General features: G+C 44.5%; 1 protein-coding gene across 1 annotated transcript in view; it reads right to left on the bottom strand.

Annotated features, from left to right (window-relative positions):
- LOC121568182 overlaps window positions 1-23,358 on the bottom strand; it is a 108,013-nt gene extending 84,655 nt beyond the window's left edge. The window contains exons 1-2 of the mRNA XM_041878773.1: window positions 23,191-23,358; window positions 20,451-20,635 (exon numbers count right to left, since the gene is read on the bottom strand). Of these exons, the coding sequence (XP_041734707.1) occupies window positions 20,451-20,635; window positions 23,191-23,357 (352 nt within the window). The 5' untranslated portion in view covers window position 23,358. The remainder of the gene's footprint in view (window positions 1-20,450; window positions 20,636-23,190) is intronic.
- Between the last annotated feature and the right edge of the window lie 1,045 nt (window positions 23,359-24,403).

Here is a 24,403-nt window from a genome sequence, read left to right as displayed (position 1 = left end):
TATTTCCGTTAGGGAACGCCCACTCTGTGAAGTGCGCATGTGCAATAACTCAATTCACCTTTGCACTCCTTCTAAACAACGCAATATTTTACACCTTTGGCAAAGCTGTAGTACACACTAGCTAACTTAGTACCTAGCTTCTAATTCTAAATGTAATTTCAACACCAGTGCTGTTGGTGACAGTAACGCACCATCCTCTCTGGCACCATTCGACTGGTTTGAGCTTGTATGTCTCACAGCGTCTGTGTCCTGAGAATGTATGTGCTGAATCAGTACTTAGCTGTTAGCAGCTTCTTACTGGCAATACAAATGTATTGATTGCTATAATTGTTTTAGTCATTACTGAATTACTGAATAAAAATAAATAAAATAAAAACATTAAAATACCATTATAGAAGGTCAAGTAAAAATCCAAACCAGTCCAATTTTTTACGGTTTACCGCCCAGCCCTAATCCCACAGACAGTGCACTCCGTTCATTACAATATAATGGATATTACACATAATAATCAATGTTTTATAGTAGTAGGATACAAAATAAAACCCTATACAATTCCTGTATTTAAATGTACTTCGCTTAACTTTAAATGGACACTGAACACCCAGTTTGGTCACACTTTATTTGGATTGTCTGGATTTTCCATCTGTAAATGCTCTACAGATTGTCATACTATCACCAAACTATCTGTTGATAAGCAACTGCTTGCTAAGGTTACGGTTAGGGTTAGGTTTAGAATAATGGTTAGGGTATGAGTTATGGTTAGGGCTAGGGTAAGGGTTAAGTTTAGGGTTAAGGTTAGGGTTAGAACTAGGGTTAGTACAGTTAGTTGAAATGTTACTGATTGTCTACAGATGGACTATCCGAATAAAGTATTACCTGGCACTTGCAACGCCAGGGTTGTGGGTTCAATTCCCGGGAGACCAGTACAGATATTTAGGCTTTCGCTACTGTAAGTCATTCTTTAGAAGTTAGTCAAATGTATTGTAAACTCATTGTATATACTCAAATGACTATCATGTGCTTTACACTAAAGTACAATAGAGGCTCATGTAAGGACACAACACACTGAGAACTATAGTTAAAAGCAGCGGGTAGCAGTCTTATCACCTTTGCCCAGAGAACATTGGGCGTCATTTTCTGTTCATTTCCTAACAATTTTACATGTTGAATCACTACCGTGCGTTGACACCCCGCAGGTGATCGCTGACAGATTGCGGCCAACCTCTGCCTTTAGCCGTTGGTCTTTGCGGTGTGTTTTGTCCTATATATTTCTGGTTGGTAAGTATACTTCTCTAGAGCGCTCTCCAGACAAGTGTGTGTGTGTGTGTTGTTGCTGTAGAGAGCTCTCCAGACCACACTGGTAGGCAACACTACTCATCAGCAGGCCCCTGTAATTCAAGACCATCCATCATCATGTAACAGTTAACAGGTGCTCTAGTCTTACATAAGGCCATGCAGTTTCTAAAGTACTGCCTGGAGGGGCTGGGGGAACCAATAGGGCTTCACAAACAGTGACTTCACAAACAGTGCGTCACCTCATTACCAGTATCTTCTTTAGGGGTGCAGGCTGTTGTTCTAGCACAGCATTAACACAACTGATTTCACTAAATGAAGTGCTTGTCAAGCCATTGGTTAGTTAGTTGAATCCCACTCTGTAGCTTTTCAGAGGGGTATGGGAGAGTGGGGTACGTTGAGCAAAGAGGTAAGTTGACCTACCCTTGTTTCTAGGAAACCATACACAAAATGTATAATTTGACCAAATATTTAGGAAGAGGTCATTTCATGGAGTCTGTGAAGGAAGAAACCACATGGAAAAAGTGGTAAGCAAGTTAGGTCCAAAAAGCAGATTTTCACCAAGTCAAATTAATGTATTGTGTTAGAGGTATCATTAAGCTTGTATCTAAACCAAAGTAGATCATTTTAAGATTATTCTATACACCAGTTTGGGTCTCTATAAGCTTCAATATCAGGTCCTAAACCTAGCATGAAAGTGCATCCTTGTATTTGTGTGGGCTAAAATAGTCCAAATGTTTGCCTTGGGGTAAGCTGAGCCAATAGCTATGGGGTAAGTCTAGCCAATAGTTGAGCCAATGGTAAATTGAGCAAATTAAAGTGTTTTCTTCCCAGACGTAATGCAAGGCATTATCGCTGAGATCGGAGGTAACAACAGGGCCTGGCCTATGTTAAAAGTGCAAAGTGTTTGTTAGGCGTTAAGCCTGTATTAAAATATGCTTAAAATGATTAAGTGACAAAAAAGCGATTGTGATTGTGTTGAATTGTGTTTGAGAAATAAAGATGGTTTTAAAAAGATAGTGGTAATATCTCATTCAGTACAGAAATGTGCAGGCGGCTTAACTTACCCTGTCCTGTGGCTCAACTTACCACATTTTTTTGGACAAGCTATGTTTTCAAAACTGTAATGTTTACATGAATTCTGATTAATTCTGATTAACTTACCCCACTCTCCCCTATACTACAAAGCATAATCAATGAGTTAGCCAGCTAACTTTGATGAACAACCAGAAATTACTATTGATTTTCTTGTTCATTAAGAAAGCTAAACTTAGATATGTGTTTTTGATTGTTGAGTCAATAAGACCATGCCCATTTCAAGCTTATCTTTCAAAAAAATAAAAATATATTTTAGAACATTTAGGCAAGTTAGCTGGCTAACTCATTGATCCTGCTTTTTAGTATACCCCTCAGGCCCAGGGTTGGTGACTAGTCGTCAAGAGTATGTAATATAAGATTCCGTCAACGCCATGGTGACCCATACTGCTCACCACATGCTGTGTACTGGGGATAATTGGAGGGAGTGGTCCTACTGTGAGGAGCCATTTAGCAGGTTACCTTTCCAGGTGACATGAGTTAGGATAAAGAGAAGACATCTTTCCTTTCCAGACAATGTAGAAAAACCCTGGAATGAGTAGGTGTGTCCAAACTTTTGACTGGTACTGTATGTTTTTACTCACCAATCAACACACAATATCCCATAATGACAAAGTGAAAACATGTTTTTAGAAATGTTAGCTAATTTATTGAAAATGAAATACAGAAATATCTCATTCACATAAGTATTCTCACCCCTTTGCTATGACACTCCAAACTGAGCACAGGTGCATCCAATTTCCTTTGATCATCCAATTCAATTGTTTGGACATGATTTAGAAAGAAGCACACCTGTCTATATAAGGTCCCACAGCTGACAGTGCATGAGAAAACAACAAATCCAACTGAACATGTGTTGAACTAATGATGAGTGTTTGAAGTGGAGGGAGTACATGGCTTAGCATGTCTCTCGAGGAGGCTAAAAAGAGATTTCGGCTTGGAAAAGTTTAATATTTTCAGAAGGAGTCAGGTAATTGGTTAAGGGAGGAGGATTGGAGGGAAAGCGAGAGCAGGTTGAAAAGAATGAGGGAGGCAGAGGATGGGTTTGAATCTGTTGACGCTAGCAATAACAAGGAAGAGGGTATGTCGAGGAAGCTTGGTGTCAAGTTCAAACAGAGTGAGCCAGACGCCAGTTCGAGTTCTGGAGGTGAAATGAAAAGGGGTAGAAGGTGTTGTGAGGAGCTTGGAGTCCGAGCCTTGCATTGATGGACATGGTTATGATAAAGATACATTTGGCCCAATAGGAGTGAGAATTTTGAAGAGGGTGGAACCAGGCCTTTTGGCTGATGGGTGGTTTCAGGTTGTGTGGAAAAGATAGTGGGTGCTGTTGAGTCTGTGAAGGTAACCCGAAGTGGACTTGAGATGTTTGTTTGTTTCTTCAGATCAGAGGGAGAAGGTGCTCCGTGCGACGCAACTTGGGTCAAGATCTGTTTCTTGCTTTGCTCTCAGGAACAGGGCACCATTGAAAGGAGTGATTTCTGGGGTAGCATTAAGTATGGAAGTGGAACAATTGAAGTTGACAATTCCTGGTGTTTGTGACGCCCGCCGTTTGGTGTGACGCCCGCCGTTTGGTGTGATGCCTGCCGTTTGGTGCTACGCAGACCCGGTGGTGAGCGTGGTGAAATAGATGAGTCACTGTCAGTCCTTTTAAGTTTTGAGTCAGAGTCTCTACCAGACAGTCATGTCAGGATATATCAGGATATATCACTTATCCTGTTAGAGCTTTTGTGGCGAATCCACTTCGGTATTTCAGGTGCACCGTTTATGGTCATGTTGCAGCAGTGTGTAGGAGGGAGATTCCAAGATGTGGAAAGTGTGCAGGAGGGCATGGAATAGAGGATTGTCTAGTTTTGGTGAATAAGGTTGTGTGTGTCAACTGTAGGGGTGCACATGTTGGTGGGGATCAGAAGTGTCCGGTGCGAGAGAGACAGGTTGAGGTGGCTAGAGTCAGAGTAGTGCAGGGTATAAAACCATTTCTAGAGTTTTGCAAGCACAGTGGTCTCCATCATTGGGAAGTGGAAGAATATGGAACTACCCAGACTGCCTAGAGCTGGTCGTCCGACCAAACTGAGCAACCGGGCAAGAAGGACCTTGGTCAGGGCCCAGCCAAAGCCCAGACTTGAATTCCATTGAAAATCTGTGTAAAGACTTGAAGATTGCTGTTTACTGCCGCTCCCCATCTAACTTAACAGAGCGAGAAAATCTCAAAGGAAGAATGGGAGAAAATCCCCAAATTCAGATGTGCAAACCTGTAACACAACAAAATGTGGAATAAGTCAAGGGGTATGAATACTTTCTGAAGGCACTGTAACTACATATTTACAAATATCTTCACATTGTGATGTTTCTATTAGTTCAAAACACAGTTTGTTCTTAACATTTGAAAAGGGCTTTCTTAAATTCATTGTGTGATTTGAATGCCCTGATTTCTATAGGTAAATGATTGCAGTCAGTTGGGCCTTTGTATCTGAAAGATCTTACTGATATATATGATGTGATATGTGGTTGCCTTGCCTAGCTACCTTAAAGGACAATTCCACTAATTGTCAACCTCATGTTCATGATCTCCAGCACAATACCAGTTTATACATATGTGACAACGGCACATTCCTACGTAAGAATTCTGCCCGATGACATCAACTTTGAAAATCACAGTTTTTCTTACTTTTAATCCTACCCTGTGATGTCACAGAAGCCTTTTTTAGGACCTTTCTTCTTATCTTTTTAACCACAGATCATGGAAACGGGCCATTTTCACACATGTAGACACTGGTATGGTGCTGGATATACTGAATACGATGCTGAAAAGTGGCGGAATTGCCCTTTAAGATGAATTCACTAACTAAGTCACTCCGGATAAGAGCATCTGCTTAATGACTAAAATATAAATGCAAATGTATCCTTGAAATTATTCCGAAATTATTCTGAAAGTTCTGAAATGTAATTTATCTTTGAAATTATTCAGAAACCATTCAGAACGTTCTGAAATGATTTCAATGCTTTCCAATCATGCATTAGCAAACAAGAAAAGTATATACCTAATGTGTTCCTGGCAGTGGAACACTGAGGATAGTTCCAGAACACTTAAAATGCAGGAAGTAAAAACAATAAAACAAAAACTGCCGCATGGTAATGAGTTAAGAGGACGTTTCCATGACAACTGTTACTGCTCCAGAGCCTTCACAGCTGGGGGTTTAAGCAGAGGAGAGGGAGATGTGACCAAAGAAGAGAAGGAGCGAGGGGAGAAAGTAGAGAGCAAAGGGAGAAAGAAAACATAGAGGGAGCGAGGGGGAAGAGAAAGAGAGGGAAGAGATGCTGACAAAGAGACAAAGAGAAGGAAAGATGCGGGTACAGAGGGAAGAGAGAGAGGAGAAAGGAAGATGTTAACAAAAAAGAGCAAGAGAGAAGAGAGGAAATAAGAGATTCTGTCAGAGAAGAGAAACCGACAGGAAAGAGGAGATTTTGACAAAAGAGAAAGATAATGACAGAGTGTGACATGAGAGAAGAGAAGAGGTAATTGAAAAGAGAGATGGGAAAAGCGAGAGAGTCTACATAAAATGAGTGACTCTCCAGTCTCCATCCCTTTGGTTCTCTCCTCTCCCTCCATCTTTCTTCCTCTCCTCTCCCTCCATGTCTGCCTCCTCACTTCTCCCACCACCTCTTAGCCTCCTTATCTACTCCCTCTCCTGCCACGCAGAGAGACTGAATGTAAGTGCCACAGCAGTAGCATCTAATGGGACTCTGGCTGTGCTTCAGCCATCAGCAGGGGAAGGATGGGAAGGGAGCTAACAGTCTAATAACTTTTATCAGGAACACTCACAGACATACAGCATGAAAAATAACAGTCACAACACTAGCAAACTCACTCACTCTCATATGTATAGTGCACGCACGCACGCACACACACACACACACACACGCACACATCAAAGAAAGTTGATACTGACAGATAAGTAGAGTGACAACAAAATGTCCACAGTCTCTGAGCTACAGAACTCAACATCCACTTATAATATATTTACTGCATTGAATACAACCATTATCCACACAGAGTCTAAGTTCTGATATAAACATAGGGTGCGTTCGTAAATTGCCTCGAGTGTCAGAGCGCACACTGGACACGCTGGCTGATGAGTAGGGTTGATCTGAGCGTTCTGACCTCACAACGGCAGTCAAGCTATATGGTTAAAGTTGGCTAGCTTGCTAGCTACTTCGAGAAACAAATGCGAGAACACCTCCATTATACTCGCCCTAGCTGAGCTGGTTATCTAGAGGGTTAGTGACTAACTGTGCTGCTGGCAACAATTTAATGAAGTTTTTTTGCCGACGTTTACTGACACCGGTCATATTCAACGGGTGTTGGGCATTCGTAAATTCATAAAGTATTCTGCTCTCTGACACTCTCAAACCACCAGAGTACTCTGATATCGGAGTAAATTGCCAGGGTGAATTACGAACTCACCCATATAGTGCTGTCTCATTGCCTGCGTTTACACAGGCTAGTATTGCATGGTATACCGAAAAGTCGGTACTTTTTCGATACTAGAACATGAAAAACGGTTCGGTACTAGAATTTTTTGTACTTTCGGTACTTACGTCAAATGTGTCTCACGTCATATACGGATTGAGAGGATCGAGTCTGTATAGTAATTTGTCTGAATCTTCTCAAGGGGGCAGTAGTAAGCTAGGCAGGCTACTTGCACTTGCGCATACAGCTGACACAGCGCAAGCCACTTTTTGAGAAGCGAGGAGAGAGAAAATGCAAACAGCATGGCTTTCTCTAACAAAAACATACCTCCACGCCCGCAGCTTGTTAAAAGAAACTGGCTACAGCAGTGAACTATTGGAATACTTTGATTACAGAGCAGATGAGGGCCAGCCCACCGAAACAACTAAACAAAAGGTGTTAAAAAGCAGTGCAGTGCAAGGAGGTTTAGTTCCAAATGACATAAAACTATTTTACACATGACATTTGCATTGTAATGTTGTCGTTATTCTACTAAATTTGAATAATTTTTTTATGACAATGACATGAACATAATTTATATTCAGCAAGACATTCATGTGAGCATAATATGATTATATAACCCAAAAGTAATGTGAAATGCACTCATAACTTGACAGCAATATACTTAGACTACTTCGCGTTTGTCTGGACTTCCTACTAGCAGTAGCCACTAGCCAGCCGGCAGCCCCTGGGCAAAGCATTGCACCCTGGGAAGTGAAATGCACTCTGGGAATGGGAATCGTAGTATGCTGTGTAACATTCATTGTATTTCTAATGGTGTGTAGACTATTGCAATATAAAAGCTTCAGAAATTAGCTTCAAAGTTTTTTTGTTTTGTTTTGGAACTAAACTATTCATTTAATATATACATTTATTTAGCTGTAATGAATAATGAATCATTAGGTCTAATGAATGTCATTTGACCCAATATTGTGGCCATAGATGCTCAAATTAACCCTGATATGTATCAAATTACATTTTAAAACAGTTTAGATGTAATTGCTCTGAGTCTCCGATATGGTTTTGCATAAGGAAAATTGAAGGTTTATTTTTAAAATAAATTAAATGTAGAATAGAAGATATTCTATTTGTTATTTTATTTGTTCTACCAGTTAGCAACATATTGTTCATATTGTTATTCTGTGACATTTAAGCATGTTAAACCTCACATTTAAGGGTGTTAACGCTCGCAAGGCTGCCGGCCCAGACGGCATCCCTAGCCGCGTCCTCAGAGCATGTGCAGACCAGCTGGCTGGAGTGTTTGCGGACATATTCAATCTCTCCCTATCTCAGTCTGCTGTCCCCACTTGCTTCAAGATGTCCACCATTGTTCCTGTACCCAAGAAAGCAAAGGTAACTGAACTAAATGACTATCGCCCCATAGCACTCACTTCTGTCATCATGAAGTGCTTTGAGAGGCTAGTTAAGGATCATCTCACCTCCACCTTACCTGACAGTCTAGACCCACTTAAATTTGCATAACGCCCCAATAGATCCACAGATAATGCAATTGTCATCACACTGCACACTGCCCTATCCCATCTGGACAAGAGGAATACCTATGTAAGAATGCTGTTCAACTTTTACAGATGCACCATTGAGAGCATCCTGTCGGGCTGTATCACCGCCTGGTATGGCAACTGCACCGCCCGCAACCGCAGGGCTCTCCAGAGGGTGGTGCAGTCTGCCCAACGCATCACCGGGGGCACACTACACCCGATGTCACCGAAAGGACAAAAACATCATCAAGGACATCAACCACCCGAACTATGGCATGTTCACTCCGCTATCATCCAGAAGGCGAGGTCAGTACAGGTGCATCAAAGCTAGGACCGAGAGACTGAAAAACAGCTTCTATATCAAGGCCATCAGACTGTTAAATAGCCATCACTAGCCGGCCTCCACCCAGTACCCTGCCCTGAACTTAGTCACTGTCACTAGACGGCTACCACCCGGTTACTCAACCCTGCACCTTAGAGGCTGCTGCCCTATGTACATAGACATGGAATCACTGGTCACTTTAATAATGTTTACATACTGTTTTACTCATTTCATATGTAAACTCAGCAAAAAAAGAAACATCCCTTTTTCAGGACCCTGTCTTTCAAAGATAATTTGTAAAAATCCAAATAACTTCACAGATCTTCATTGTAAAGGGCCCTCGTGTAGCTCAGTTGGTAAAGCATGGCGCAACGCCAGGGTTGTGGGTTCGATTCCCATGGGGGGCCAGTATGAAAGATGTATGCACTCACTAACTGTAAGTCGCTCTGGATAAGAGCGTCTGCTAAATGACTAAAATTTAAAAAAAAAAAAAAAATGTAAACACTGTTTCCCATGATTGTTCAATGAACCATAAACAATTAATAAACATGGAACTTAGGACACTAAAGAGGCCTTTCTACTGACTCTGAAAAAGATGCCCAGGGTCCCTGCTCATCTGTGTGAACGTGCCTTAGGCATGCTGCAAGGAGGCATGAGGACTGCAGATGTGGCCAGGGCAATACATTGCAATGTACTGTGAGACGCCTAAGACAGGGAGACAGGACAGACAGCTGATCGTCCTCGCAGTGGCAGACCACGTGTAACAACACCTGCACAGGATCGGTACATCCAAACATCACACCTGCGGGACAGGTACAGGATGGCAACAACAACTGCCCGATTTACACCAGGAATGCACAGTCAGTGCTGAGAGAGGCTGGACTGAGGGCTTGTAGGCCTGTTGTAAGGAAGGTCCTCACCAGACATCACCGGAAACAACGTTGCCTATGGGCACAAACCCACCGTCGCTGGACCAGACAGGACTGGCAAAAAGTGCTCTTCACTGACGAGTCGTGGTTTTGTCTCACCAGGGGTGATGGTCGGATTTGCATTTATCATAGAAGGAATGAGCGTTACACCGAGACCTGTACTCTGGAGCAGGATCGATTTGGAGGTGGAGGGTCCGTTATGGTCTGGGGCGGTGTGTCACAGCATCATCGGACTGAGCTTGTTGTCATTGCAGGCAATCTCAACGCTGTGCGTTACAGGGAAGACATCCTCTTCCCTCATGTGGTACCCTTCCTGCAGGCTCATCCTGACATGACCCTCAAGCATGACAATGCCACCAGCCATACTGCTCGTTCTGTGCGTGATTTCCTGCAAGACAGGAATGTCAGTGTTCTGCCATGGCCAGCGAAGAGGCCGGATCTCAATCCCATTGAGCACGTCTGGGACCTGTTGGATCGGAGGGTGAGGGCTAGGGCCATTCCCCCGAGAAATGTCCGGGAACTTGCAGGTGCCTTGGTGGAAGAGTGGGGTAACATCTCAGAGCAAGAACTGGCAAATCTGGTGCAGTCCATGAGGAGGAGATGCACTGCAGTACTTAATGCAGCTGGTGGCCACACCAGATACTGACTGTTACTTTTGATTTTGACCCCCCCCTTTGTTCAGGGACACATTATTCAATTTCTGTTAGTCACATGTCTGTGGAACTTGTTCAGTTTATGTCTCAGTTGTTGAATCTTGTTATGTTCATACAAATATTTACATATGTTAAGTTTGCTGAAAATAAACGCAGTTGACAGGTCGTTTCTTTTTTTGATGAGTTTATATACTGTATTCTACTGTATTCTAGTCAATGCCACTCCGACATTGCTCGTCCTAATATTTATATATTTCTTAATTCCATTATTTTACTTGAGATGTGTGTATTGTTAGATACTACTGCACTGTTGAAGCATTTCGCTACACCCACAATAACGTCTGCTAAATATGTGTAGTCCAATAGAATTTGATTTGATTTGACATTAGCTAATATGCTTAATTTTTATTGGTATCAAGTATCGTTTATCGTTTTGGTATCGAGTATCATGATTCTAAACCTGGTATCGAAGTAAAACATCTGACAACACTAACACAGGCAGCCCAATTCTGATATTTTTTTCCACTAATTGGTCTTTTGACCAATCACATATTTTTCAGAGCTGATTGGATTGGTCAAAAGTAAAAAAAGATATCAGAATTGGGCTTGTTTGTTTACTTGGCTCCCCATTAGCTTTTGCAGAAGCAGCAGCTGCTCAAACAATGCAACTAAACAATAATACAAACAATATAAATAAATAAAAATGTGTGCTAGAATGTGTCTTTGTGAACGTGTGTTTGTGTCTGTGTCCTCTCTCAGTCCCCACCATTCTAGGAGTTGTTTTTAAACTGTTTTTTAAAGGTAATTTTGCTGTTTGATTGAGTAATTGGAAATGGAAGGTAGTTCCATGCGATCATTGCTCTGTATAAAACTGTGCGTTGTCGTGAATTTGTTTTGGACTTGGGGACTGTGAAGAGATCCCTGGTGGCATGTCTTGTGGAGTATGTATGGGTGTCTGAGCTGAATGTTATTTGATTATGCAGACTATCTGGAAGAGAAGCAGTTAATCTCTCGTCAACCCTCAACCAGGAAAGACTGGCATGCATGTTGTTGACGTTAGTTCTGTATGTGCAGTTAAGGGCAAGGTGTGCTGCTCTGTTTTGAGCCAGCTGCAGCTTTGCTAGGTCTTTCTTTGCTGCACTTGACCATATTACCGGACAGTAATCAAGATGGGACAAGACCAGAATCTGAACAACTAGTACAGTTCATTTTTGTGTCAAAAACGCAGAACATATTTTTATAACAGACATACCCATCTCCATCTTCACAACAACTTTGTCAATATGACTTGCCCATGATAACTGACCATCCAATGTTATACCTAGGAGTTTAGCTTCCTCAACTTCCTCAATGGTCACACCCTTTATGTACATCTCCAGTTGAGGTATAGGTCTTAGAGAATGTTTTGAACAAAATCAAATGGTTTTAGGTTTAGATGTATTTAAAATTAGTTTATTATTAATCACCCATTCTGATACTGACTGTAACACCTTATATAGAATTTTATTGAGCTCACCGGCTTTGGGTGCTGACATGTAGAGTGTGAAATCATCGCATACATAGTCATTCTAGCTTCGTGTAAGACCAGTGGCAAGTCATTTGTAAAAATAGAGAAGAGTAACGGCCCAAGGTAACTGCCCTGAAGGAAACCGCACTGTACATATCTGATGTTAGAGAAACTTCCATTGAAGAACACTCTGGGTTCTATTGGATGAATAACTCTGCAACCACGTGATGGCAGGTGATGTAAAGCCATAGTTTTTTTTATAACAATTTACGATCAATAACATCAAAGGCTACACTGAAATCTAACAGTACAGCTCCAACCATCATCTTATTACCCATTTATTTTAACCAATCATCAGTCATCCGAGTCAGTGCAGTACAAGTTGAGTGCCCTTCTCTATATGCATGCTGAAAGTCAGTAGTTAACTTATTCTCTGAAAAATAGCATTGTAAAAAATTTGTTTTTTTTTTTATCCTCAGCAATCTACACGCAATAGCCCATAATGACAAAGCGAGAACAGGTTTTCAGAGTATTAAAATTATAAACAGAAATACCTTATTTACATAAGTATTCAGACCCTTTGCTATGACACTCAAAATTGAGCTCAGGTGCATCCTGTTTCCATTGATCACCCTTGAGATGTTTCTACAACTTGATTGGAGTCCACCTGTGGTAAATTCAATTGATTGAGCATGATTTGGATAGGCACACACCTGTCTATATAAGGTCCCACAGTTGACAGTGCATGTCAGAGAAAAAACCAAGCCATGAGGTTGAAGGAATTGTCCGTAGAGCTCAGAGACAGGATTGTGTCGAGGCACAGATCTGGGGGAGGGTACCAAAAACTGTCTGCAGCATTGAAGGTCCCCAAGAACACAGTGGCCTCCATCATTCTTAAATGGAAGAAGTTTGGAACCACGAAGACTCTTCCTAGAGCTGGCCGCCCGGCCAAGCTGAGCAATCGGGGGAGAAGGGCCTTGGTCAGGGGGGTGACCAAGCACACGATGGTCACTCTTACAGAGCTCCAGAGTTCTTCTGTGGAGATGGGAGAAGCTTCCAGAAGTACAACCATCTCTGCAGCACTCCACCAATCAGGCCTTTATGGTAGAGTGGCCAGATGGAAGCCACTCCTCAGTAAAAGGCACATGACAGCCCGCTTGGAGTTTGCCAAAAGGCACCTAAAGACTCTCAGACCATGAGAAACTACATTCTCTGGTCTGATGAACCCAAGATTGACCTCTTTGGCCTGAATGCCAAGCGTCACATCTGGAGGAAACCTGGCACCATCCCTATGGTGAAGCATGGTGGTGGCAGCATCATGGTGTGGGGATGTTTTTCAGCGGCAGGGACTGGGAGACTAGTCAGGATCGGGGCAAAGATGAATGGAGCAAAGTACAGAGAGATCCTTGATGAAAACCTGCTCCAGAGCGCTCAGGACCTCAGACTGGGGCGTAGGAAAGTCTCTGAATGTCCTTGAGTGGCCCAGCCAGAGGCCGGAATTGAACCCGATCGAACATCTCTGGAGAGACCTGAAAATAGCTGTGCCGCAACGCTCCCCATCCAACCTGACAGAGCTTGAGAAGATCTGCAGAGAAGAATGGAAGAAACTCCCCAAATACAGGTGTGCCAAGCTTGTAGCGTCATACCCAAGAAGACTCGAGGTGGTAATCGCTGCCAAAGGTGCTTCAACAAAGTACTGAGTAAAGGGTCTGAATACTATTGTAAATGTGATATTTTCGTTTCTTTTTAATTAAAAATTAGCAAACATTTCTAAAAACCTGTTGTTGCTTTGTCATTATGGGGTATTGTGTGTAGATTGATGAGGGAAAAAAACGATTTAATACATTTTAGAATAAGGCTGTAACATAAAATGTGGAAAAAGTCAAGGAGCTTTATATATATATATATATATATATACAGTGAGGGAAAAAAGTATTTGATCCCCTGCTGATTTTGTATGTTTGACCACTGACAAAGACGTGATCAGTCTATAATTATAATGGTAGGTTTATTTGAACAGTGAGAGACAGAATAACAACAAAAAAATCCAGAAAAACGCATGTCAAAAATGTTATAAATTGATTTGCATTTTAATGAGGGAAATAAGTATTTGACCCCTCTGCTAGGCCACTCCAGGACCTTAATGTGCTTCTTCTTGAGCCACTCCTTTGTTGCCTTGGCCGTGTGTTTTGGGTCATTGTCATGCTGGAATACCCATCCACAACCCATTTTCAATGCCCTGGCTGAGGGAAGGAGGTTCTCACCCAAGATTTGACGGTCCATCGTCCCTTTGATGCGGTGATGTTGTCCTGTCCCCTTAGCAGAAAAACACCCCCAAAGCATAATGTTTCCACCTCCATGTTTGACGGTGGGGATGGTGTTCTTGGGGTCATAGGCAGCATTCCTCCTCCTCCAAACACGGCGAGTTGAGTTGATACCAAAGAGCTCGATTTTGGTCTCATCTGACCACAACACTTTCACACAGTTCTCCTCTGAATCATTCAGATGTTCATTGGCAAACTTCAGATGGGCCTGTATATGTGCTTTCTTGAGCAGGGGGACATTGTGGGCGCTGCAGGATTTCAGTCCTACACGGCGTAGTGTGTTACCAATTGTTTTCTTGGTGACTGTGGTCCCAGCTGCCTTGAAATCATTGACAAGTTCCTCCCGTGTAGTTCTGGGCTGATTCCTCACCGTTCTCATGATCATTGCAACTCCACGAGGTGAGATCTTGCATGGAGCCCCAGGCCGAGGGAGATTGACAGTTCTTTTGTGTTTCTTCCATTTGCGAAAAATCGCACCAACTGTTGTCACCTTCTCACCAAGCTGCTTGGCGATGGTCTTGTAGCCCATTCCAGCCTTGTGTAGGTCTACAATCTTGTACCTGACATCCTTGGAGAGCTCTTTGGTCTTGGCCATGGTGGAGAGTCTGGAATCTGATTGATTGATTGCTTCTGTGGACAGGTGTCTTTTATACAGGTAACAAACTGAGATTAGCAGCACTCCCTTTAAGAGTGTGCTCCTAATCTCAGCTCGTTACCTGTATAAAAGACACCTGGGAGACAGAAATCTTTCTGATTGAGAGGGGGTTAAATACTTATTTCCCTCATTAAAATGCAAATCAATTTCTAACATTTTTGACATGTGTTTTTCTGGATTTTTTAGTTGTGTCACGCCCTGGCTCTGGGGACTCTTATATGTTGAGCCAGGGTGTTAGTTTCTATGTGTAGTGTCTATGTTTTGTTTTCTATGTGTTCTTTTCTAGATCGTGTATTTCTGTGTTGGCCGGGGTGGTTCCCAATCGGAGGCAGCTGTGTCTTGTTGTCTCTGATTGGGAACCATACTTAGGCAGCCTGTTGTGCACTTGTCATTTGTGGGATCTTGTTCCGTTTAGGTTTGTGTTGTATGACCGAGGACTTCACGTTTCGTTTTGTTGTTTTGTTGTATTGTGCAAAGTACGCATTAAAAGATGTACGCATATCACGCTGCGCCTTGGTCCACTTATTACGACGATCGTGACAGAAGATCCCACCATACAAGAACCAAGCAGCGTGTGCAGGAGCAAACGCCGGGTAAGGAGCTGGAGAGGTTGGCGATGGCCCAGGTGGGCCAATGGTGGTCCTGGGAGAACATGTTCGCGGGCAAAGGGCCATGGGCTAAAGTTAAAGCCCTGGCGAGAGAGGAGGTACGGCGCCAACAGTGTCGTCGTCGGACAGGCGAGAGGCAACCCCAATAATTTTTTTGGGGGGGCACACGGCATGGACGACGGGGCTGCTGGAGGCAGCTACAGGGCGAGTTTGTGGACTAGGAGAGGAGGCCACCAGGTTACGGGGGCCATTGGTCAGGAGGGAGAAGGAGAGTGTGGAGGCACGGCGAGAGGAACTGAGTAGGCAGCAGATGGAGCGGAGGTTTATGAGGAAACCCAGTCCCGCTCCTCGCACCAAGCAAGTGGTGTGTGTCACCAGTCCGGTCCGGCCCGTTCCTGATTCCCGCACAAGGCCAGTGGTGTGTGTTCCCAGTACGGTCAGGCCCATTCCTGCTCCCCGCACTAAGTTAGTGGTGCGTGTTCCCAGTCCGGCCCAACCCGTTCCCGCTCCCCGCACTAAGTTAGTGGTGCGTGTTCCCAGTCCGGCCCGACCCGTTCCTGCTCCCCGCACTAAGTTAGTGGTGCGTGTTCCCAGTCCGGCCCGACCCGTTCCTGCTCCCCGCACTAAGTTAGTGGTGCGTGTTCCCAGTACGGCCCAACCCGTTCCTGCTCCCCGCACTAAGTTAGTGGTGCGTGTTCCCAGTCCGGCCCGACCCGTTCCTGCTCCTCGTACTAGGTTAGTGGTGCGTGTTCCCAGCCCGGCCCGGCCTGTTCCTGCCCCTCGCACCAAGCCTGTGGTGCGCGTCGCCAGCCCGGCCCGGCCTGTTCCTGTCCCTCGCACCAAGCCAGTGGTGCGCATCGCCAGCCCGGTCCGGCCTGTTCCTGCTCCCCGCACCAAGCCTGTGGTGCGCGTCGCCAGCCCGGTCCGGCCTGTTCCTGCTCCCCGCACCAAGCCAGTGGTGCGCGTCGCCAACCCGGTCCGGCCTGTTCCTGCTCCCCGCACCAAGCCTGTGGTGCGTGTCGCCAGCCCGGCCCGGCCGGTTCCTGTTCCTCACACCAAGCCTGTGGTGCGCGTCGCCAGCCCGGTCCGGCCTGTACCTGCTCCCCGCACCAAGCCTGTGGTGCTCGTCGTCAGCCCGGTCCGGCCCGTTCCTGCTCCCCGCACCAAGCCAGTGGTGCGCGTCGTCAGCCCGGTCCGGCCTGTTCCTGCTCCCCGCACCAAGCCAGTGGTGCGCTGTCGCCAGTCCGGCACAGCCCGTGCCTGTTTCACCGGTGCCTGGTCAGGTACCGGTCAGCTGCTCCACACCGGAGCCTAAGCAATCCGCTCCACCGATGTCCAGTCCAGCTCCAGCCAGCGGGACCAGACCAGGGGCGCTACGGGGGTAGTTAGAGAGTGGTGGTCACGCCCGAGCCGGATCCGCCTCCGAGGCGGAATGCCCACCCGGCCCCTCCCCTGTTGGGTTTAGTTGGCGCGGTCGCAGTCCGTGCCTTTGGGGGGGGGGTACTGTCACGCCCTGGCTCTGGGGACTCTTATATGTTGAGCCAGGGTGTTAGTTTCTATGTGTAGTGTCTATGTTTTGTTTTCTATGTGTTCTTTTCTAGATCGTGTATTTCTGTGTTGGCCGGGGTGGTTCCCAATCGGAGGCAGCTGTGTCTTGTTGTCTCTGATTGGGGACCATACTTAGGCAGCCTGTTGTGCACTTGTCATTTGTGGGATCTTGTTCCGTTTAGGTTTGTGTTGTATGACCGAGGACTTCACGTTTCGTTTTGTTGTTTTGTTGTATTGTGCAAAGTACGCATTAAAAGATGTACGCATAACACGCTGCGCCTTGGTCCACTTATTACGACGATCGTGACAAGTTGTTATTCTGTCTCTCACTGTTCAAATAAACCTACCATTAAAATTATAGACTGATCATTTCTTTGTCAGTGGACAAACGTACAAAATCAGCAGGGGATCAAATACTTTTTTCCCTCACTGTCTATATATATATATATCGTTTTGGTATTTCTTTGGTGGGGGGGGGGATTGATCCGCAGACCTATAGAAGGGGGATTCGCCAGATGCGCCCCGCCAGTTGCCCTTCCCTGATGTAGGCTAATCTTTGTAGTTGTTGCCATATGGTAGAGTTGCTGAAAAATAACACTACTACTTTGAATGCCTGTCTGCCTCCTGCTTAGCCAATGTTTACAATGTTGATGAAAAAAGAACATAAAATCACTAATAAGACGGCGTCTGTGTCTTGCTTGTGTTTGATATGCTGCCTAGATGGCTGCATGTAACTCCCCACTTGAGTTTTGCATTGGGGCAAAAAACTATCTGCGAGTTTGTACGAACATGTTGATCATGTCTTTTGTGTACAATATACTGTAAATAGCTGCATGTAGCCTAACTTCCCTCCTGAAAAAATAACATGAAATCATGCTTATGCTGAACAGGCATGGATTGCAATAGTTTGAACATGTCCTTTGTGTACAACATGAAGTTTGTAGGCTACACTAAACAAAGGCGTTCATCGCTGATCAAGGAGGGGGAAGTGGCAGCGGAGCACTGAGCGTCAGCTACGTCAGCTACATCAGCTACATCAGCTACATCAGCTACATAAAGAGAAAATCCTTCACATGCACAGAATTCTGTATCTTTAACCACTGCAAATTGGGTTTCCAGAAAATCCAGAACCGCAGCCAATCCATAGATAAAAATACTAAATATGATACAACTTTCCCCGGTCTCCCCTTACTAATAGTGAGCGCGCAACTTTCAAACAATTTCCCCCACTCTTCCTTACCTGCGAATTAATGAAATTCTGATGAGCGCGACAAAGTTTGAGGATATTTTTCAACGGAAGTAAAGGACAGTAGGTAACTAATGTTATGAGAAAAGTAGGAAGCCCAGGATTCAATAGGTGATAAGATAGTAATGTGTCATGAAAGGAGTGTGGAAATGTTGGCCTGGCGAAGCAGTTTAATGCGCTGACAGAATGGAAGCTGATACTGTAATTACATCAAAATGTATTCTACACCAAAACAAGACCGAGATACTCAATATGTGGTCTCGAGACCGGACTCAACACTGACATTAACTCATTTTCTACCCAGAGTTGAGATATTGGACTGGTATGTTACTGTTGAGTTAGGTCCTACTCTGGCAGCACAGTGCTTGTATTAGACTAGAGCTCCCTCTAGTGGTGTAAAGTGAAAACTCCTAGTTCGAATACTTATGGTTAGACTTCTAACACCTAACAGTAGAGCGGGAGAGGAGATAGAGAGATTAAACACATCTCCTAACAGGAAGAGGTCTTTATCATTCCCCATAAGGGTGGAGCTGAGACACACACACACACAAGCATGCACACACACTAATACAGGAAGCACGCCACTCCACAGCATAAACATGACCATCAGTGAGCAATCAACGCAGATCTGAGGGAAGAGAACGTTCACTACTGAGAAGTGAAGGGGTTGTAAAATAAGACAAGAGGTTAATGAGGTCCTTGACTCACCCCACCCAACATGACAAAGAGAGAGAGGAAGCGACTGACAGAGAAAGAAAGATGGAGAGAAGGAGGCTGACAGAGTAAGAAAGATAGGAGGCTGACAGAGAAAGAAAGATGGAGAGAAGGAGGCTGACAGAGTAAGAAAGATGGAGAGAAGGAGGGTGACAGAGTAAGAAAGATGGAGAGAAGGAGGCTGACAGAGTAAGAAAGATAGGAGGCTGACAGAGAAAGAAAGATGGAGAGAAGGAGGCTGACAGAGTAAGAAAGATAGGAGGCTGACAGAAAAAGAAAGATGGAGAGAAGGAGGCTGACAGAGTAAGAAAGATAGGAGGCTGACAGAGAAAGAAAGATGGAGAGAAGGAGGGTGACAGAGTAAGAAAGATGGAGAGAAGGAGGCTGACAGAGTAAGAAAGATAGGAGGCTGACAGAGAAAGAAAGATGGAGAGAAGGAGGGTGACAGAGTAAGAAAGATGGAGATAAGGAGGCTGACAGAGTAAGAAAGATAGGAGGCTGACAGAGAAAGAAAGATGGAGAGAAGGAGGCTGACAGAGTAAGAAAGATAGGAGGCTGACAGAGAAAGAAAGATGGAGAGAAGGAGGCTGACAGAGTAAGAAAGATGGGAGGCTGACAGAGAAAGAAAGATGGAGATAAGGAGGCTGACAGAGAAAGAAAGATAGGAGGCTGACAGAGAAAGAAAGATGGAGATAAGGAGGCTGACAGAGAAAGAAAGATGGAGAGAAGGAGGCTGACAGAGTAAGAAAGATAGGAGGCTGACAGAAAAAGAAAGATGGAGAGAAGGAGGCTGACAGAGTAAGAAAGATAGGAGGCTGACAGAGAAAGAAAGATGGAGAGAAGGAGGGTGACAGAGTAAGAAAGATGGAGAGAAGGAGGCTGACAGAGTAAGAAAGATAGGAGGCTGACAGAGAAAGAAAGATGGAGAGAAGGAGGGTGACAGAGTAAGAAAGATGGAGATAAGGAGGCTGACAGAGTAAGAAAGATAGGAGGCTGACAGAGAAAGAAAGATGGAGAGAAGGAGGCTGACAGAGTAAGAAAGATAGGAGGCTGACAGAGAAAGAAAGATGGAGAGAAGGAGGCTGACAGAGTAAGAAAGATGGGAGGCTGACAGAGAAAGAAAGATGGAGATAAGGAGGCTGACAGAGAAAGAAAGATAGGAGGCTGACAGAGAAAGAAAGATGGAGATAAGGAGGCTGACAGAGAAAGAAAGATATGAGAATGACAGAGAAAGAAAGATGGAGATAAGGAGGCTGACAGAGAAAGAAAGATAGGAGGCTGACAGAGAAAGAAAGATGGAGAGAAGGAGGCTGACAGAGAAAGAAAGATAGGAGGCTGACAGAGAAAGAAAGATGGAGAGAAGGAGGCTGACAGAGTAAGAAAGATGGAGAGAACGAGGGTGACAGAGAAAGAAAGATAGGAGGCTGACAGAGAAAGCAAACAGAGATAATAGTTATACTGAAAACAGAGCGGGAGACAGAGAGAGAGACTGAGAAAGAGAGATAGACAGCCAGACAGACTGACAAACAGATAGTTAGGTCAGTGTGTACCTGTAGAGGTCCAGTGTAGTCCCCCGGGGCTGGCCGCCAATCTCCTGCGCTTCCTGACGCTGACCCCGCCCTGTGGGGTCATGTTGCACGGCGTAGAGGACAGGATGGGGGCGAAGGGTGTGGCCAGGAACGGGATTTCCCGCCCCAGTGCAGGGGTCAGGAACATGGCCTCCCTCTCTAGAGGTCTACGACAGACACAGGAAGTAGAAGACACAAGACAGGAAGTTAACACCTGTAGACCTCTGGATTGACCAAGTACAACTGGTCTATTTCTGGACTGACCAATTAAAAACAGGTCTATTTCTGGATTTAAAACCGTATTTTAGATATATTTTAATAAATTTTGTTTTTGGAGTGGAAAGGTTCCAAATTCATGCTAGTGGTGGTCTAGCTTGTCTGGTCTGGCTGAACAATGAGCAGTTTGGACAAAACCAGTAGGAATGTCGACACTATTAACCATAAAGGTATTTCAGTATATTGGTCTGAATGAACAGTGTGCATTCCAAATGGCCCCCTATTCCCTATATAGTGCACTACTTTTGACCAGGCCCCATTGGGCTCTATCAAAAGTAGTGCTCTATGTAGGGATTTAGGGTGCCATTTGAGATGTAGTCGGTGAATTAGAAAACACTGCTTTTGAATTCTACGAGCAGTTAACATGCAATTAGGGGCGGCAGGTAGCTTAGTGGTTAAGAGCGTTGTGCCATTAACCGAAAGGTCGCAGGTTCTAATCCCCGAGCCAACTAGGTGAAATATCTGTCGATGTGCCCTTGAGCAAGGCACTTAACCCTAATTGCTCCTGTAAGTCGCTCTGGATAAGAGTGTCTACTAAATGACTAAAATGTAAATAAGGGAGAACTCACATTAAACCAAGCATGACTACATTTTAATCATCCCTTTCAATAACTTCTCCTCTGAGGTGTCAATGACCTTGGTTGCGTCCCAAATCTCACTCTATTCCCTATATAGTGCACTACGTTTTACCAGGGCCCATAGAGCTCTATTAAAAGTAGTGCACTATAGGGAATAGGTTGCCATTGGGGACGCACACCTAATATTTCACACTTCTTTCACAATGAAGAACGACTATAACATTAGTTAGGGGAAGATGTGATACATTTAATTTTCTGGTTTTCTTTTCAGAGCTCTTGAGTGACACTAATAGTGCCTAATTTGGATCATGGCAGTTTGACACACACATGCACTTTCTCTCTCACACACACACACACACACACACACACACACAACTCTATTAGCAGGAGCTAAAATATTCATGATACATCTCCTGAATGGAAAACCCACAACGAGATACATGTACAGTAGTCTATGAAACGTACAAAGTTAAATAATAAGTCACACTGCCTGTCAACGCGTTCTGTTCTGTTATAACTATTCAGACATCTATGACGATGCAAAGGCACTTTTTAAAGTTCCAGAAATACAATACAAACATTGCACAAGACCTCAAATACCCATTATCCAGGTAACTTGAATAGCCTTTCCCAAATCATTAGGAAGCTTACATAACATCTTTCAGCATTACGCATTAGTCCTAGCCCGAAGCGTTCTAATTATTCACAGCGGAGATCGTATAGCTTTGCTCTTTACAGTGGAATTCGGAACTCTATGTCTGTACTGCCAATACTTATAGCTTGCACATGACGATGCACAATCCTGCATAGCCTTCTGGCCCTCTGATTATAAACAGCGGTTATTACATATCTATAACCTAGTTTTGACTATATCCCCCTATAGTACCTGACTTCAGTGACGTTGTAACTGCGGCTTCTCCATGATCTTCTATGGGCTCCTCTCCTTCTCCTCCGCACGAAAAACTCCAACACCTTCTCCCAACTCAGCATAGCTCTTTACCGCAGTAACTCAACATCGACCAATTCTCAAAACATGTCCACTGCTCTATAATTTGTTATCGCGTCAACTTTGGACGATTGCATTCGACTTCCATGGACATCAATGTCTGCCACTAACAGGAAGATACACATACTGTGAGAGTTTATGTTGGGGTGACCAGGGGGAGGGGGGAGCTGGGTAAGGCTTGGTGACCACTCATTCAAAACTACACTGGCAACATAATCACACATCATGGCACTGAGGGACCCAGTCAAAGGCAGTGGTGTTCAAGGACCAATAGTTGTATCAAGTTACCTGTGTGTGTGTGTGTGTGTGTGTGTGTGTGTGTGTGTGTGTGTGTGTGTGTGTGTGTGTGTGTGTGTGTGTGTGTGTGTGTGTGTGTGTGTGTGTGCGCGTTAACAGCCACACAGCAGCTGAATCTGGGGAGTCAAGTGCTTCAAGTGTCTCAGTAGTAACTGATGGAGAAAGGCTGGTGGATTGGGCCTTTGTAATGACTGAAAGACTAAACCACACAAGACCACACCAGGCCTGTGGATGTATGGGCTTTGAAACCTCCACAGACACTTGATAACACCAGAGAAAACTCAGCTCTTAAAGTGAAGTGCTTTAAGCGGGACATCGTTGAAGCTTCTGTCTCTTTAATAATCTTCTCAAATGCTACCACTCGACACCAAAACATGTCCTGCAGACCTGGATTGAAATACTATTTTAAATAATTGCAAAAACTTTAGCTGTGCTTGATTGAGCTTTCCTGTTGCCATGGAACCAATAGAAAAGTCCCAAAAGTGCAAACCTCATCAGCTGACACGCCAGGCAGGCCAAAGCAAACGTTCAAAGTATTTGACATTTGTACCTAGGTCTGATGTACCTGTGTGGTGTGTCTGTCTCGCCAGTCTCGCTGCATGTGGAGCGGTGTGCTGTAGAGGTGGAGCCTGAGGAGGAGGTAGAGCGGGTGGACTCTAGGGCCCTGGGGAGCAGCGTGGAGGGCATGCACAGCCATGTCTCCAGGTCAGAGAACTTAGAATAGCTCAGCATCTCCAGAACACTGAACAGGGAGATAGGAGAAAGGCACAAATACATTTCACCCAAACTGAAAAGATATTACGAGAATTTGGTGTGAAAGCAAAGGTAGGACTAAATGGAGTGATCTGAGAGAGAAAAGACAGTTAGTTCCCTCACTGTGTGGGTGATTGGGAAAGAGGTCTAATGTGTGTGGGAGGAAAGTCCCAGCATATCTGATGTAGCATTGAAACTCTAGTTGAGAGAGAGAGAGAGAGAGAGAGAGAGAGAGAGAGAGAGAGAGAGAGAGAGAGAGAGAGAGAGAGAGAGAGAGAGAGAGAGAGAGAGAGAGAGAGAGAGAGAGAGAGAGAGAGAGAGAGAGAGAGAGAGAGAGAGAGAGAGAGAGAGAGAGAGAGAGAGAGAGAGAGAGAGAGAGAGAGAGAGAGAGAGAGAGAGAGAGAGAGAGAGAGAGAGAGAGAGAGAGAGAGAGAGAGAGAGAGAGAGAGAGAGAGAGAGAGAGAGAGAGAGAGAGAGAGAGAGAGAGAGAGAGAGAGAGAGAGAGAGAGAGGAGGTACAGGGTTTTGGAGCATACCTGTCCTCCCCCACCCCTGGTATATCATCCTTCTCGTCTGCAGCCTGGAAGACACAGGAGGTCCTGGAGTCCCGGGACAGCAGCCCACACACCTTATCAGAGTCCAGAGACATCTTCAGCCATAGCTGGGGGGGAAGACGGAAAGAAGTGAACCAAGTGATATTCAGTTCTATTGTCTAATTTAGCATTAAATGGACATCTGTCACAGTCTGGCTTCCCATTGAACACACACACACACAGACAACGCTTTTCACAGGAGGGCGCAGACAAGAGAGAAGGGATCAATAAAGGACTGAGAAAGACGTTGCCCTCAAGTCATAATATGTAACTACTCAGCTTAGTCCTAATGAAGGTATAATGACTGAACAGTTCGGAAAGCCAACCATGAGCTTTACATTTCCTTAGTGTATAGTTAATGTGTAACACGCACCACTCACCTAACACACACACCAGAGACTTAATAATAATAATAATAATATGCCATTTAGCA

This window comes from Coregonus clupeaformis, chromosome 1 (assembly GCF_020615455.1).
Source record: "Coregonus clupeaformis isolate EN_2021a chromosome 1, ASM2061545v1, whole genome shotgun sequence".
Classification (NCBI taxonomy): Eukaryota; Metazoa; Chordata; class Actinopteri; order Salmoniformes; family Salmonidae; genus Coregonus; species Coregonus clupeaformis.
The sequence above is the reverse complement of the archived record's forward strand: the minus strand, read 5'-3'. Positions and strand labels throughout refer to the sequence as shown.